General features: G+C 45.3%; 1 protein-coding gene across 2 annotated transcripts in view; it reads right to left on the reverse strand.

Annotated features, from left to right (window-relative positions):
- The window catches only part of LOC118076675 (transducin-like enhancer protein 1), a 77,748-nt gene extending 62,512 nt beyond the window's left edge, over positions 1–15,236 (reverse strand). For both annotated transcript variants that reach the window (XM_035099517.2, XM_035099516.2), the window contains exons 1-4: positions 13,979–15,236; positions 12,876–12,976; positions 10,083–10,146; positions 9,649–9,693 (exon numbers count right to left, since the gene is read on the reverse strand). In XM_035099517.2, the coding sequence (XP_034955408.1) occupies positions 9,649–9,693; positions 10,083–10,146; positions 12,876–12,976; positions 13,979–14,002 (234 nt within the window). In that variant the 5' untranslated portion in view covers positions 14,003–15,236. The remainder of the gene's footprint in view (positions 1–9,648; positions 9,694–10,082; positions 10,147–12,875; positions 12,977–13,978) is intronic.
- Positions 15,237–15,850: the final 614 nt, after the last annotated feature.

The following is a 15,850-nucleotide window of genomic DNA, read 5'->3' on the forward strand; positions in this document are numbered from 1 at the left end:
GCCATATGCAACCATTACTTAATCCCCCCTCCCTCCAATACACATGCATTATTAGCCTCCTTTAAGGAAAAAAAAATCCTGCTAAAATATGCTAGTCTCTTATTTTGGCAGTGACAGCAACACATTAAGAGGCAATGTGCCATTTCAAGAAGTTTAAGCCCCCACAGTATATCAATGTCAAACAACAGCATGTCAAACTAAGATTCAATTCAGGTAAGTGCCACTGCCAAATGTTCTTGTTCCCAGACGTGCTTTAAGATTATTTTTATTGCTTAAAATTTAATTTGTTCCAACTCACGTCTCCATGACAACATTGGCTGGCCCTGCAAATCATTTGGGTAATTGGATATCTTATCTCTCTATTGCTCTCAAATCGAATGATTCTGCTAGAATTGTAACAGCCAATCAAGTTTACAGGCCTCCTGAGTAATAGACTTAGAAAAGTGGCCACATTCATCTCCCATTTACAGCCATATTAACCATTACACACACAAAAGCCATAGAAGGTGGCCTTCAACTACATTTCAAGTTGTCAATGCTGTCACCATTAATATTATCATCAACAGAAAGGGGTGGGAAAACTTACTCCAAACAGATTAAACTCAACTGATAAACAGGAATACATATCCATTTCAAATGAGCTTTGATCAGGTGCTGTCTAGATATATTTGCAACAGCAGCACATCACTTCAAACTTCCCCACCCTCCTTACATCCAACATAATGCATCCAACGTACTGGTAATAACTGCATTCACAAAACAGGATGGCAAAAAAGCATTATCGGCTCCCACCCAGCATAGAAATTCAGATCACCATGTTTTGACTAGCATGTGCCTTTCTGCTGTCTGGGTAGCATTAATGTGAGTGGATGCCAAACTCAAAAAAGGATACCCATTGTATTATGCTCCACTTTGTCCTTGTTCATTATTCTGATCCAGTTAAAACCAGAGCAATTTGATTGAGTGGATTTAATTTTCCTAACTGGCTTGTGGGTGGTACTGTTAATTGTTCACCTATTCATTTACAGTGGAACCTTGGTTTACGAACGCCTCGGTTTACGAATTTTTGGTTTACAAATGATTGTAACCCAGATGTAAGTAACCCAAGCTGTCCGAGGCCTACGGAGGCCTCCGCGAAGCCCCGGCCTCCGCGAAGCCATCCAAGGCTCCGTGGCTGTGCTCCACGAAGGCCCGGGCTTGGATCCGGACCTCTGCAAAGGCCCGGGCTTCAATCCAAACCTGCGCAAAGCCATCCAAGGCTCCATGGCTGCGCTGCAGTACCGGATGCCTTTGGATCACTCCGCGAAGGCCCCAACAAGACAAACCCCAAGACAAACCCCAACATCTGATCCGTGGGGCCTACGGAGACCCCGCAAATGGCCTCTGCAAGTGCCCCAACAAGACAAACCCCAAGACAAACAGCGACAAACCCCAACATCCAAGAGGCCTCCACAACTGCCCCAAGCCAAGCCTTGACATCCACAGGATGCCCAGCAGGTCGCATCCCAGCCCCAAAGTTAGGTAAGGAACACTTACCTAGCGAATACAAAGAGCTGTGAAGCTAAGAAACAAAGATGAACCCGGGCCGAAAAGCCCTTTACCAACCCTTGCCCCACCCACAGCTGTAGAAAGATGGGTGGCACCTTGCCAGGTAATCCCACCTACCCTGTGGGGGGGTGGAATGGAAAATTTTGGGATTCTGCAAGGGATTTTGGGATTTGTTTATGTGAGTCTGCCCTGTGCCTTACTTTATAGTACAGGACATTGATTATTGCCTTCATTTTATGGATCAATGGCCTCATTAGACAGTAAAATTTGTGTTAAATTGCTGTTTTAGGGGGCGTTTTTCATCATCTGGAACGGATTAATCCAGTTTCCATTACTTTCAATGGGAAAGTTCGCTTCAGTTTAAGTACGCTTCAGTTTAAGTTCAGACTTCCGGAACCAATTGTGTTTGTAAACCGAGGTAGCACTGTATTTTCAAGCCATGAGCGTTCTACTCTTTGTGAGGGCTAAATTACACCAGATTAGTTTCCAAAGTAAGTTTCACTTCCATACAGGAAACTGTGTGGGTAAAGTCACGTGTCAAACGCAGACATGCACATGCCTCTTTGGTAACCTCAACAGGCCAGCCGGGGATTCCCAACATTTGTCCCATGACTTACACATGCAATTCTCTCCCCTGGGCAGGCATATGAAGCAAGTCTAAGTTCATTTATCTTCACACATGGTACCCCTTCTTCCTTTCTCCCAAGTAAGCTTCTAAGTCAGGCATCCCCAAACTTCGGCCCTCCAGATGTTTTGGACTACAATTCCCATCATCCCTGACCACTGGTCCCGTTAGCTAGGGGTCATGGGAGTTGTAGGCCAAAACATCTGGAGGGCCGCAGTTTGGGGATGCCTGTTCTAAGTGTAATTTTCTATATATTCATGACTGGTACTGATGTACAATAGTACTATTCCCCCACATTTCATTCATTAATATACTACTTTTCATATAAGACTGCAAAGCCAAAGAAAAACAAAATTAAATACAGCACATAAAAAAAATCCATAAAGTTGGTTTCCACTCACTCAGTACCCACATGAATTCCACATCTATTACTGCCACCCTCCTACACCAGTCCCCACAAAACACTCTCAACAGTTACTGGTCCCAACAATTCCCTAGGCATGTATACAAAAGACCACAGCACAACATTAGCAGCCTGGATGCTCTGAGATTGAAACCAAATTTAATTTGGGACTCCACCAACGCCAATGAAAGTCTAACATGGTCACCCATTCACACTGGGGTTAGTGTTGACTGCAGAGGAACTAAATTACCACCCTAGTTGTCAAATAAGAATTTGCAGCTCCTACAGAGAAGTGATAATCGGTCAGCCCCTTTTTAAAGGGTTACATGCTCTTACCCTAGCACAGCATCACACACCCCACACTCTGCCAAAATGCAGTAATAAAGGGGATAGGTCCCTTGCCCTCAAGCACCCCAAAACCATAGCTCAGCAATGTTTGTAACATTTGTTAAAGGTATTGGTGGGCGGCCATTAAACTGTGCTCTGCCCTTCAGCCTATCCGCTATGCTACAATATTATATAAAGAATTTAATTGAAGGTTTCGTTCCCTTCTGACCCTGTTCACACCCCCAGTCATATTCGATTCCTCTGACGGAAGAGAACCGATGTCCATTAAAACCTTATGACACAATGTTAGTCGGGTTGCACAAGAAATAATAGTTTTTCGGCTATAGTTCGAAAATACATTCTTCCATTGATAAGATAATTAGTTTACTTAAAATGGTAATCTAAGTGCCAATACATAGTGACTCGGTCAGTTATGACACTCTACTGAATGTGTGAAGTGCTTGTACTTAACAATTCTGAAACTGGAGTAATATATAGTATTATGAAGGCACTGCCTTATGTCTGATCTGCAAATATCACTTCTTGTTGAAAGAACAAACATCTATGAAGTTACCCTAAGTCTACTACCATATGCATATAGCTGCTTGCATGAAAACTGTGCTAAAAATCAGTGAGGTTTACTTTTGAGTAAACATGCATTTGACCGGGCTGCATGTTACAGGTGCATGTATGGCTAAGAGGAGCAACGTCAATACATGGGTAACTCGGGGAGCCTATTCACAGAACCACCGTGGGCTTTTCTTCTTTTTAAAAAAAGTGTGTGGCATTTTGCTCTTGTCAATGTGAAACTGAACTTGTCACCACAAACAGATTGGTGACAGTGCTCACTGAAGCTCATTCACACAACCAGCTTATTTCAGGCCATTTCAAAGAAAGCCAAATAAGCTAAAGAAGTCCTTGTAATAGCTGGGAGGGGTATATGTCTTACCCCCACATCTTCTAGGCTTAACTGAATGCCATCTTGACCAGGCAGCAAACAAAGACCCCTTGTGCTTTGCTCCCTTTCTACTCAACTGAAAGCTACCTTTGTGTTTCCACTCACTAATCCATAGAAGCCTTTCACATGGCACAAAACAGAGGTTGCAGCATTTTGTTCCCTAAATCAATTTTCTTCTCAGCCATCCACTAGATGTTCCAGCACAGAGAAAGAACAGTCCTTCCCTTCTAATTCAAAAATCCATACTGCCATTGCCCTTGCAAACTGCTAAACAAGCAGTATTGGCAATTCACTTGTGTTCAGTAATATATTTACTGCAAATCCCAATGGCTTGCCTCCTAATGCAGTTTTCTATTGTGTCTGTTCTTGTCAATACACTGACTGGTCACCTTACTCCATAAGCTGCTTTGACCGACTGTTTACCCAAGATATCAAAAGGCTGAAAACGGAACAAAAAACAATCCAGTGCGGCTTGATTTTCTGTGCAATAATTTTTTTTTTTTTTTTACGCCTTACAACATAAGACCGGCCACTTAGCCAGAGGTTTGTGTCACTGCTCCAGAAGCATGGCCCGTGGCAGTTCAGCCATGTCCTACTTTTTATCATTTACCAATCAGTCTTAACTGTTTAGATTGCCCCAATTAACCACAGTAAGACTGCAGGTAAGAACTCTTTACATACTGCCAGGCAAACCCATTGCTGAGGTTACAAAAGGCACATCCAACTGTCACACATTTCAAGAGAAGGTTGCCCCTTAGAGCCAACTCTCCTGTGCCTGCCCCCCCCCCCTCAGAATGTATGCAGTGGATTGTTTAATAGAAGAGATTCACTTTTCAAGATCTCCTGCTGTTTGACAAGTCCTGATAAGGACTGAGCAGCTGAAGAGTGGTGGTGCTGGGAATTTTAGTTTGCAGAGAAATAACAGTTGAGGGCCAAGATTTTAACCCTTGCTCTTTTTTCAACATTCCTCTGCACCACCTTTCCCCACCAATGGAGTTCCCAGATGTGCATTTCCCCCCTGAATCCTTGCTCTGTGGCCAAATGCCTGTCTAAATCCCTGAGCCAAACTAGACTGGGATGTGCTGTTCAGCACACCAGTGGTAAAAAAAAATATATATGTTCAGCTTAATTCCACAAAGATAGAGAATCAATGCATTCAGCAGAAATTCAGACCACATTTTATGACAGCAATTCAAATGCAGCAGCCAAAGGAAGGAGAAATTATCTTTAAATATGTTCTAATTATACCCTGAGTCTGGATCCTCATGATTGATCCTCTTCCCTACAAAACAAATTTCCTGCATGTAGAAAACCAGATATATTTACTGATATTTAGTTTACTAGGAAGGTGAGCCTTCCTCCCTTATCTCAGCGAGAACTAGGTGAACACTACTATGCCTCTTAAGAAAGGTGTAGAGAACCAAGGAAGTCTCTTGAATGAAAGGTAGGGAAGTGCAACTAAGATATTCAATGGAAGGTGAGAGGTGGGGGGGGCAGATTTTGGCATTGCAGAAAGTGCCACTGAAGTTTGAGAAATCAAGGTCCTCCACTGCTTAAATTGTCACTCTGTTTAACCCACTATTGTCAACATCCACTACTGATGATTTAATGAGCAATCAGGAAGATATTTTTTTGCAGGAAGAGTCTTGCATACAGAGCACTTTATGAGTGCTTCCTTAAATGAAGGAGAAGAATAGTGCTGTTAGCAGTATGAGTTGCAATTATTTGGAAGTGAGAAGGCAACAAGCCAGACAGAAAGGGGGGGAGAAAACATAGAAGGGCAGAGTGACAAGCTTGCCTGAAGGCAGGTCAGAAAGATCATAGCAATCTACCCAAAGCAGACAAAGGCCCACCTGTCAGTTTTAGGATGGCTGGAACTCAAACACTGTAGTAGTTTATATAGTCTGTCAGTGGGTTCAGCAGTGATCAATCTTTCTTTGGCCGACTGCCACTGAACAAAGGCTAATCTTACACCTAAACAATTTGGGTTTTAACACACAAGAAGGTTTACCTTCTGGTTTACTCTGAAGGCCAACAGACATGATTGGCGAGAATGACACACAGAGAATGCTTCCTGTGTGGCTGATAATATCCAAGAAACTCTGCGACTTGGCACCAACTTTACCACAGTAACCACTGCTAACCCTGACTGCTATGATGAGCGACTCTTTTAAAAATGGATTATTGGCATGAAACTCATACATTTTACAGCTTGTTTCCTAGAAGGATCTACATCAGGTTTCGATGGAGTACAAGCTTAGTATTTCCAAATGCTTGCTAGGGAGAAACCTAGTTGCTGCATATGAAGAAGTGTGCAGTTAACCGCAAAACACTAATAGTCAGCCAGGTGGTTAGCCCTAATATCAAAACATGCCATCTTCCAGGGAAACACTCTTTTTGCTATCTTCGTACCAGCTAAAGATTCTGATTAATGGAAGGAGAGCTCAGGATCGAAGGCTATGTGGGGATGGAAGATGTTTCATGGTGTTAAGTATAGGCTGAAGTGCAGTGTCAGTTTAACTTTACCAGGCAAAATATGCCTGAATGAAGCATCTTTTAAAGACCTCTTAAATATAGATTGAGGCTGCATTCCTATACACCAGGCATCCCCAAACTGCGGCCCTCCAGATGTTTTGGCCTACAACTCCCATGATCCCTAGCTAACAGGACCAGTGGTCGGGGAGGATGGGAATTGTAGTCCAAAACATCTGGAGGGCCGAAGTTTGGGGATGCCTGCTATACACCCTGACTGAGAAACAAGTCCCACTGAAAGCAAGAGAGGGGGCATTTCTGAGTAACAGGTAGAGGACTGACTTCTCTAACCCACCTTAAACAGTTTACTACATGTTTGTAAGAACAGGAACTAGCTACATACCGTGTGTATACAGAAACCCCAGCATTGCCCCTTGAAATGAGCAACATGGAAGGACCATTAAAGAATCACACAGTGAGGATGTAATAGTGGCTGCCCAGATCAGCTCCCCATGACTTCTAAGAGGGGACATGGCAGACGTTGGGCAACAGGATACAGGCCACTAGCCTCCCCACTTTTATTGAGTTTATAAAATCCATCAATTATATGGGTGCTACTGTCTGCAGTTTTCGGTCCTGCAGAAATCTCTGCTAAAGAGGAGGGGAGACAATGTACACATATTCCTCCTTCCTTCCTGCTGCTGCTCCTGCTTCGTCCTCCCTGAAAGTCTGTTCTAGGTGGCTGAGGAAGGCTCTGGTACAGCATGGAAGGGGTTTAAGGGGGGGGGGGATAACAGAATATTGCTTCCCCTCTTCTTCCATTTGCAGAGGCATACATTGGAACAAAGCTATTCCTCAAGCAGAATGACGACACCGAAATCCCTCCTGGGAGAACACTGACAACACTGAAAAGCAACTACAAATGTATGCAATAACTTTTCTCCTTGAATTGACAGTCTGGATAACTGTCTATCCGTTTTTTGCAAATGCACCGCAGTGTTTTACTATATTCAAGCTTTGTTGATACAGGAAGGCATGGAGAAAGATATATCTGGACCATATAAAAACACACTAGATGCAGGCCCTATTAACATTAGAGCTTAGTGAAAAACTTTCCCCATCACTGCATTTTTCAGTGTGTTTTTTTTAAAAAAGATGTTGTCAGAAGTGACAACTTTTGTGTCCCCTGATGATGCCTTGCTAAGCATTTGGTTATAAGCCATAAAGCAGGAATAATTTCAGCCTGTCAGGAGTCTAGCTAATGCCCAGTTTCCCCCTAGAGAGAATTCCTGTCAAACGTAATGAGAGCTCTGAAGGCCCTCTCTACAACATAATGAGCACTTAGGCCATGCTGGTGATCAGCCAGCAAAAAGCATCAATTTGAGCCTTGCTACACCCCAGGGGCTACACATCACCAGTTTTAATAAGAATTATGATTACTCTCCACCAAATGCCCGAGAACATACTGTCCATGTTTTAAGATCAGGGAGTTTCCTCCACACTTTTCAAAATTTTAAGATGATGATTTGGACAGTAGAACTTCTCGTTTTTCAGAAGCGATTGCTTAGCTGGGGCATGGATTGGTTTCAATCTGGGAAACTGAAACATTGGTTTCTTTATTGGTTTATCTACCACTGGATACAATGCAAGCAGTTCTACAAAAGGCTTAAAACATTTTCTTGCCAATTTGCAAGCCATTTGTAGGCAATTTATACTGTAGCCTAAAATATAGTCTCTGCCACAGGTAATACCATCCTGCCTATAAGATGCATGCTAAAATAGAAGAAAACAAAACTATTATAGTAAATATACACATTAAGGCTAAAGCAGAGGCCTCACATCCAGGGCTCTTTAATTTAGGAGATTTAATCTTTAAAAAGTGAAGTTACTTTTCAATCCATTGCTCCAAATTACACATTTTCTTCTGCTCCACCAGAAGATAATTTAATGTCAGTCACAATATTAGATTAAAGTACTACCAATTAAGCTCACAAAGCCCATGATTTGTAACAAGCTCGCTGCATTTAGACCTCTGTTAAATGAAAGGTGCCAGCAAATAGCAGCTTAGACATTTTGTTTTTCCAAGAGAAACTTTAGTATCTGTATCAACACAAGAAGAGTAGCTTCAACAGAAATACAGGCAACAAAATAAAAAAGAGTGTCCAGGAAAGGCGTGTTGTTGCTTTTCCCTAAAATTCAGCAATACAGCCAAATACTGAATGCTGCCAGAGGCTTTTTGTGAATGAATACTTTGAATGCAAACATGTATTACTGAATGCACTTTCTATAGCTAAAAAAGCATCTGCCTTTGACACACTGATAACTTTGCATTACCAAATACGATGTTGTTACATCCAATGGATTTTACAGACCAAAAAAAAAAAAATCAAATCAAAGAGTTCAGAGTTACAAAAGCAGAATTCAGCACTGAAACACACTTGCTTAATGGAAGCCTTTGAATATACTGAAGATGTGAAGCCTGAACTAATCAATTTCTTTGCTGTGCCCTAGCCGGTCAGCCATGCTCTTTAATTTAATGAAACAAGAGTTTTAGATGAAATAGCACATATACATCAAGAAAGAATCGTATTGTTGCACTTTGAAATGTGTCCAACTGTGCAACTTCATCTAATGATAATTTTTTTAAGAGGCCATCGATTTCTAAGAGACTTATTGTACCAGCATCTTGATGAAAAAGTGGATGTCAGCATATCTACAGAATACTTACACCCTGCCATTAATGCTTTCTTTGGCAGACAATAACTACTCAATTGAAGGTCCTTTGGGCTGAGCAATCATTTAGCTTTTCTTCTCTTATGAGGTTCTTAGTGCCTTGTTCCACTTCAATACTCTTTTTATTCACCATTATAGTGGCCATAAGTGTGAATTTTATGGGAACTTGCAAACTCAGTCATAACCGAGAGCTTTCCAAGTCACTAATCTTTTCATGCTTTTAAATTGCTAGGATTTGAGCAACCATCAACATATGTGCTTGGACATAAGAGACTGGTTAGGCAGACCCAAGATTATAACATGCAGTTTTCTCCTAGAAATTGGTTTCCTTGAAAGCACTTAACTTGAAATATTTCTGAAGACTCTTTTAGAATGGAGTAGCAATCATAACTCATTCGTATTAATGCCAACCCTCATGTGGCCAACTGGTAGTATATAGAAAAGCTATGTATTTCACTTACACCATTGCCTTCTCCCATCTTTGAGTTCATCTACATACACTATGGCTTTTTTTAAACTACAAACATTCTGCATCACAGCACTCTAGCAGTTTTGCAATTATTTATCATATCAATTTCTTACCTGTTTGTGCATTTCAATATTTAACCCATATGACATTTCATAGTACTATAAAAGAGGAAAAAAATGTGTTAAAACCATGCAAAAGGTAGCAATGCTCTTACAAAGCTGATGGAGTAGACTTGTTCAATCTACTGCTCCAAAAGGCAATAGATAAAATTGTAAGCAAGCAGGCTTTGACTTAACATTAGGAGAAACTTCCAAACAGGAAGAGCTGCTCAACCGTGGGACTGTCTACCTCTGTAGATCATAGGCCCTCCCCTTGGCTCCTTTAAAGAGAGGAGACTGCCTGGGATGCTGTAGTTTCATTCTGCACTGCAGATCCTTCACTGAGCATGGGGCTAGGCTAGGCTGGGTGACCTCCTAGGGGCATTCCAATGCTATTATTTCTGTGTTTTATCAAAACAAATAAGGAGACAAGATTGTATTGTATTTACCATCACGTAGTGCCTTTGCATTTCTGTCTTTTCACTTGCCAGCTTCTCACATTCCAACTTAAGGCTAGGAAGAGAATAATATACATTTGAAATAAAAAAAACCACACCATGACACAGGTATTTTTAAGTATGTCAATTCAAGTATTTGCCATTGCTTGCATTCTGAGAAGAAAGTTGTTTGGAGAGCTGTCATAATATATCACAGTGTAAATACAGAGAAACTGTAGCATACTGCTTTAATATGGAAGATCAAGCTCAAATATGCAAAGTACATAATATCAACTCAGAACAAATTAAACACACATTTACTCAGATGATGTATAGAAGCCATGGTTCCAATAGGGATCCATGATCGTTAAGAGGCTGCAGTGAAGTACAATTCCTGATTTCCTGCCAATGTTAATATTCAGAAAGATAGTACATCTCTCCCAAAGATAAAACACTAGAGTTCAGAATAATTATAGCAGTTTACATCTTTACATGTTCTTTCTAAGCAATGACTTTAAAACAGCAAAAACTACCTGAAATTATATACCGGTACTATTTATACTATGCTACTTCAATATTAGTACATTTCTACCTAGCATTGCACTATAAAGTTAGCTGTTTAAAAAACTAAGCAAGAAATGAATCAGTATGAATTTGCATAATCGAATAGCACCTAACTGCAGCCCTTCAGATGTTTTGGCCTACAACTCCCATGATCCCTAGCTAACAGGACCAGTGGTCGGGAAAGATGGGAATTGTAGTCCAAAACATCTGGAGGGCCGAAGTTTGGGGATGCCTGACCTAAATGATAGTTAGGTACCAGCCCTTTTCAAAATTAACATCAGTTAAATCCCATGCATGCTCTTCTCCTATAAGGTGGACCATAGTGTGATTTAAGTGATGCCATTAAGAGATTACAGCATCACATGTATGCTTAACTATACCAGTAGTTGATGCCTTTCAGCTGAAAGTAAAGCCACAATAGGATTCTGTGCACATTTACTGTGGAGAGGTTGGGCTACCCAGCTGCAATCTTATTTGTAAGCAAGTCCCAGTGAATGCCACTGAATTTCCTCTGAAGTAAGCATACACAGGATCAGGCTGTCATGCATAAAACTCTAACATGCAATGAACCCCAAATGGAAATTTACTTCTCCCATGTTTGGGACTACAATGAAAGTGTGTTAATTCAAAATGTAAGTCTATAGGCCATCAAGATAAATCCTTTAGAAACTCAAACTCTTTTGCTGCTTCTCTCTCTCTCTCAGGGTATTTGCAGTGGCGTGCTAGAATACCTGATCAGCTTATACTATCTTAAAACTTTGCTGTCTCATAATACTACTTATCTGAATTGGCTTGATCTTTTGAGTTAGAAGAGTTAAAACTGTGTACACCTGAACCTCAAGCTAAATAACATGATCTCAGTATGTGTGTGTTTGTTTTGTTACAAACTAAGATACCGTCTTTCCCCTTTTTTAAGACACCGTCTTATAACTTTTTTTCCTCAAAAAAACACAGGGTGGCTTACTTTCGGTGGGATGTCTTATTTTTTTTATTACCGGTACAGTTTTTACAGCTCAGGGCGCTGGCTCAGGGCGCTGCTCGGTTCTCTTGAGTGCTCGGCGCTGCAGCAGCCACTGGTTCCGGGTGGCGGGGCAGCAGGCATCCTAGGCCGGGCCAGGCAGAGGCCGCTGGCTCAGGCGCTCCGCCTGCCGCTGCAGGGCGCTCCAAGCTCCTTGGCCAGGCCAGGCAAGGAAGAAGCAGTGAGCCCAGCGGTGGCGACAAGCACAGAAGCGGCAGGGCGGCGATGGACGAGAAGGCGGAGCGCGGGGATGCAGCCAGCAAGGCGGGAGCGCGATCAGCTGTTAAGCGGAGCTCTTGGAGCACCACTTCAGAGCTGATCGCGCTCCTGCAGTGCCAGCTGCATGGAGTGACTCTGTGAGTGGAGGTGCCTGTGGGGGTTGGTTTCCGCGGAGCGGAAGTATGGCTTATTTTGGGGGTATGTCTTATATTTCTCAAATGCTTAAAAACCCTGCCATGGCTTACTTTCTGACTACGTATTAAAAAAGGGGAAACAGGGTAGTACACTAACAAACCAAGTCTAGGACATGTTTGCTTGGAAAAGCCCTACTGATTTCATTAGGACTTGCATACAGTAGACTTACCTCACTTTTATGCATGTCAATACCCTATCTGCTGTTTTGGCTTTGCATATTTACTAAGAAGTGAGTCTCACTGCACTTAGTGGGAGTTACTTCTAAGTGAACTTGCATATGATGAAATTATTAGTGGCCTGGGTTCAAACACCATTTTGTCAAGGCAGGGGAAAAGGAACCCTTTACTAGCAGCGGTGACAAGTTCCTAGTACCCAAATGCCTGTTTCCCAAACAACAGAAGTTTCAATCGATGTTTCAATCATTTAGTAGTGGAATGCAGGAATATGACGACAGGAATACACTGGCTGACCCAATGTCAACTCAGTCTCTTTCAAAACTTTCCAGAGCAAATATTGACAGTTCCTGTGTAGTTCTGAAAGCACATTCTGGGGGAGGGTGGGTTAAGTTCACCTGAACCAAGAGCCTATGCAAATTTGGGGGGGGGGGTCCTGACCATTGTTTTTAAGTGAGTGACAGCCTTAAACTGACTCCACACGCCACCACCTGGGCACAACTACAAAGTACATTTTGAAGAAGCAAAACACACCCCACTGAACAAGCATGCTTAGGGAGCAGCTGGAAATCCCCAAAACAGACGTGGCCTACAGAGTACAGGAAGGCAGGAATGAACTGACCAGGCCACACGTACCTGTGATACTGAGCTTGAAGGAACTGGAACTCCTCTTTGATTCGGTCTAGAGATTCTGGGATGGTGAACTTAAAAGGCTGTCCTGCAGCCTGGTGTGGCGTCTGGAGGAAGAGCGAGAAAACAAAGAGTTAGGAGGAATCTGTGCAGATAAGAGGCAAAGTCATCTCTACAACTAAAGTCCAACTACAGAGCACAATGCAAGGAGACTGTGCCTGGGGGGCACATGACACTTAAAAAGCAGCATGGGCTTTCAAGCAGCGCTGGGGAAACTGGGCCTTGCAGATGTTGTTGGAATCCAAGACCCACCATCAGCCCAGGGATGAGACAAGTGGGCGTCCAGCAACCTCTGGAGGGCCACAGGTGAGTTACCTGGCACAGAAACGTCCTCTTGGAGATTCACAAGTATTTCTCCATGGTCACATGCCTGGTGCTTCTTCCCCACCTTTTAAAAACCTGCTCGTCAAGGGTGCCAACTTGAATAATCTATTAGGGGTCCTGGTAAGCCCCTCCCCAATCGATTACATGACATACCATTTGAATGGCAATGTCCAACAACTTGGGGGCTCAAATGTTTTATTGGGGGACCCATAAAGACCCATCTGCTCCGACCTAGGCTGCTTGCTCTTTCTTTTTAAAAAGAGTTTTGTAAAATGCTCTGGGAGATCCTCAAGAGGCAAGAAGATGCTGTCTCCCGGAACCATCATCTCAGGAGACACTTCAGGGGCGTCTAGATTTCATTGGCAAAGGCTTTTCTTTTCAGTGCTGGTGGGGAGAAGCGCCGGCTGCCCATCTCTTATCTAGCCACGCAGTTGGGCTGGAAAGCGGAGATCGTCCCGAGCGGCAGCCCCCCCCCCCCACTTCCCCGCCATTGTCGGCTGGTAGACAAGCAAGTCCCACAATAAACAAAGGAGTCGGCGCTCCTCGGCGGGCCGAGGGAGCGAGACGCGAGCCCGCCAAGTTCCTCCGGCGGGACGAAAAGAGTTTGCAGGCGGCCGAGAGGGGCCCGTCCCTCGGAAGCGGCCGTGCACGCACTTTGCCCGGACGGGGGGCGAGCGACCCCGGGGTGGGAGACACACACAAGCGGGGGAGAGAGGACCACTTACGGGATGCCGGCTTTGCGGAAACATGACTCGGGCTGCTGCTGCTGCCGCCGCGGCTTTGCTCCTTCGCAGCTCAATCGCCGACTCGGCCGTCGAAGTTTAAATCCCGAGGGGAAAAGCACACAAAAGGCAGCCGGCGGGAGAGGAGCGGGACCGGGAGCCCCTACTCGGCCTCGCGGCTCAACTGCACCAACATCCTCCCGCCGCCGCCGCGCTCCAGCCTTAGCCCAGCCGCTTCCTTTGTTGTGAGCTTGGGGGGGGGGGGGAGAGAAATGTCAACCGGGGAAGGGAAGCCCTGGCCGGGCAAAGGGGTCGCTTCTCGTCGCAGTCGCCCGTGCTACTCCTCCGACGGGGTTCCCTCCTCGCCCGCCCCCCAGCAAAAAACAAATCTCCTCTTTCCCTCCTTCTCGCACGGCTTCAAACTTGCGAGGTGCACTTGTAAGACCCCAAACTCCCCGCCGGCGGCGGCGGCTCCTCCGATCTCTTTCCAACTCGAAAATCCAAGGAAGTCAAGGGCGCAGTCCGACGGAAGGGCTCGGTCGCCACAGCCGAGAGGAGTCCCGCTACAAAAGGCCACGCGGCTCCCGGCGCCAGGAGGGAGACTGGAGGCCGGGTCACGCACGGGACACGGGGAAGGAAAATAGGGGGGGGAGGGTTGCGGTGCTGGATCGTGTGCGCAAAGCAAACCGACTTAAGGAAGCGGGGGATCCACCCGCTCTCCTCCGCGCCCGGAGAGTGGCAAAGGGAAAACCGCCCCCCGCCCCCACCAGCCCCGCTTCAGCCTCGCTTCCCTCTCCCCGCAGCCGGGCGCCGCAAACGGGACAAAAATGAAGGGACGGCCCCCCGCTTGCAGAAGCCGCCGCGCTGCCTCCGTAGGCCCGCCGCGCATCGGACGGCGCAAAGCAGCCTCCGCACTAGAGGAAAGGACGGGGCGGCGGCAGCATCCCAGCTCGCCTTGCCGCGCGGCCTCTTCTCTCCCCTCGGCCGCCTTTCTCGCTGCCTCGCTCAATCTCGGGCCAAAGTTCTCCCCAGGATCCCTCGAAGAAGAAACATCCAGGCGGAGAAGGCGATCTCCTTCCTCCTCCTCCTCCTCGCCGCCGTCCCGCCGCAAATAATCACAAGGATTTCTCTTCCATGGAGACAAGATCGGCGCGTAATAAGGAAACTCCGCGGGACACGCAGCCCAGCTCGGCGGCGGGATCGCAATAAACGGGACACAAAGTATCCGCCCGCGCTGGTTACATTAACACGCGGTTTCACACTCCTCGAGCTAACCAGCCCCTTGGCCCCGCCCCGAGGAATGGGGAGGAGGGGCAGGCGCCCAATCGCCTGCTCAGGAACCAACGTGGGGCCGTGACATCAGGCCAATGGGAAGCCGGCGCTGGCAGGCCTCGCCTTCCCCCTTCTCACTCTTCCCCCCCCGCCCCACGCCTTTGCTAGGAAGGCTTCCTCGCGGAGCTGCAGGACCCCTCAGAGCGAGCCAATGGGAGGCAGTGGAACAGGCAGACAGGCAGGGAAAATGGGAAGGTCGGGGAGAAGGAGAGTGGAGAGGCTGAGCTGTCAATCAAAGTAACGTGGGGCTTTTGAGAGAGACCGGGGGGGGGAGGCGGCGGGGAGGAATAGGCTAGGCGCTCTCTCTCTCTCTTTCTTTTATTATTATTATTCCTTTACCTTGCCCCGCTCTCTCCAGAAATCTGTGAAAATAACACAGAGAGATAAATAATGCATCCATACTACAGGACAGGCGGTAGCTGGAGTCAGATAGATGCTGCCCTGTTTAAGCTAATGGAGGAACGAGGACCATGATGTTGCCTTGGAGGGCGGCGTGTTCATAGCGATCTGTATCAAAGTTTCCTCAGAACAACAACTCCTCTC

The sequence above is a fragment of the Zootoca vivipara genome, chromosome 11 (assembly GCF_963506605.1).
Source record: "Zootoca vivipara chromosome 11, rZooViv1.1, whole genome shotgun sequence".
NCBI lineage: Eukaryota > Metazoa > Chordata > Lepidosauria > Squamata > Lacertidae > Zootoca > Zootoca vivipara.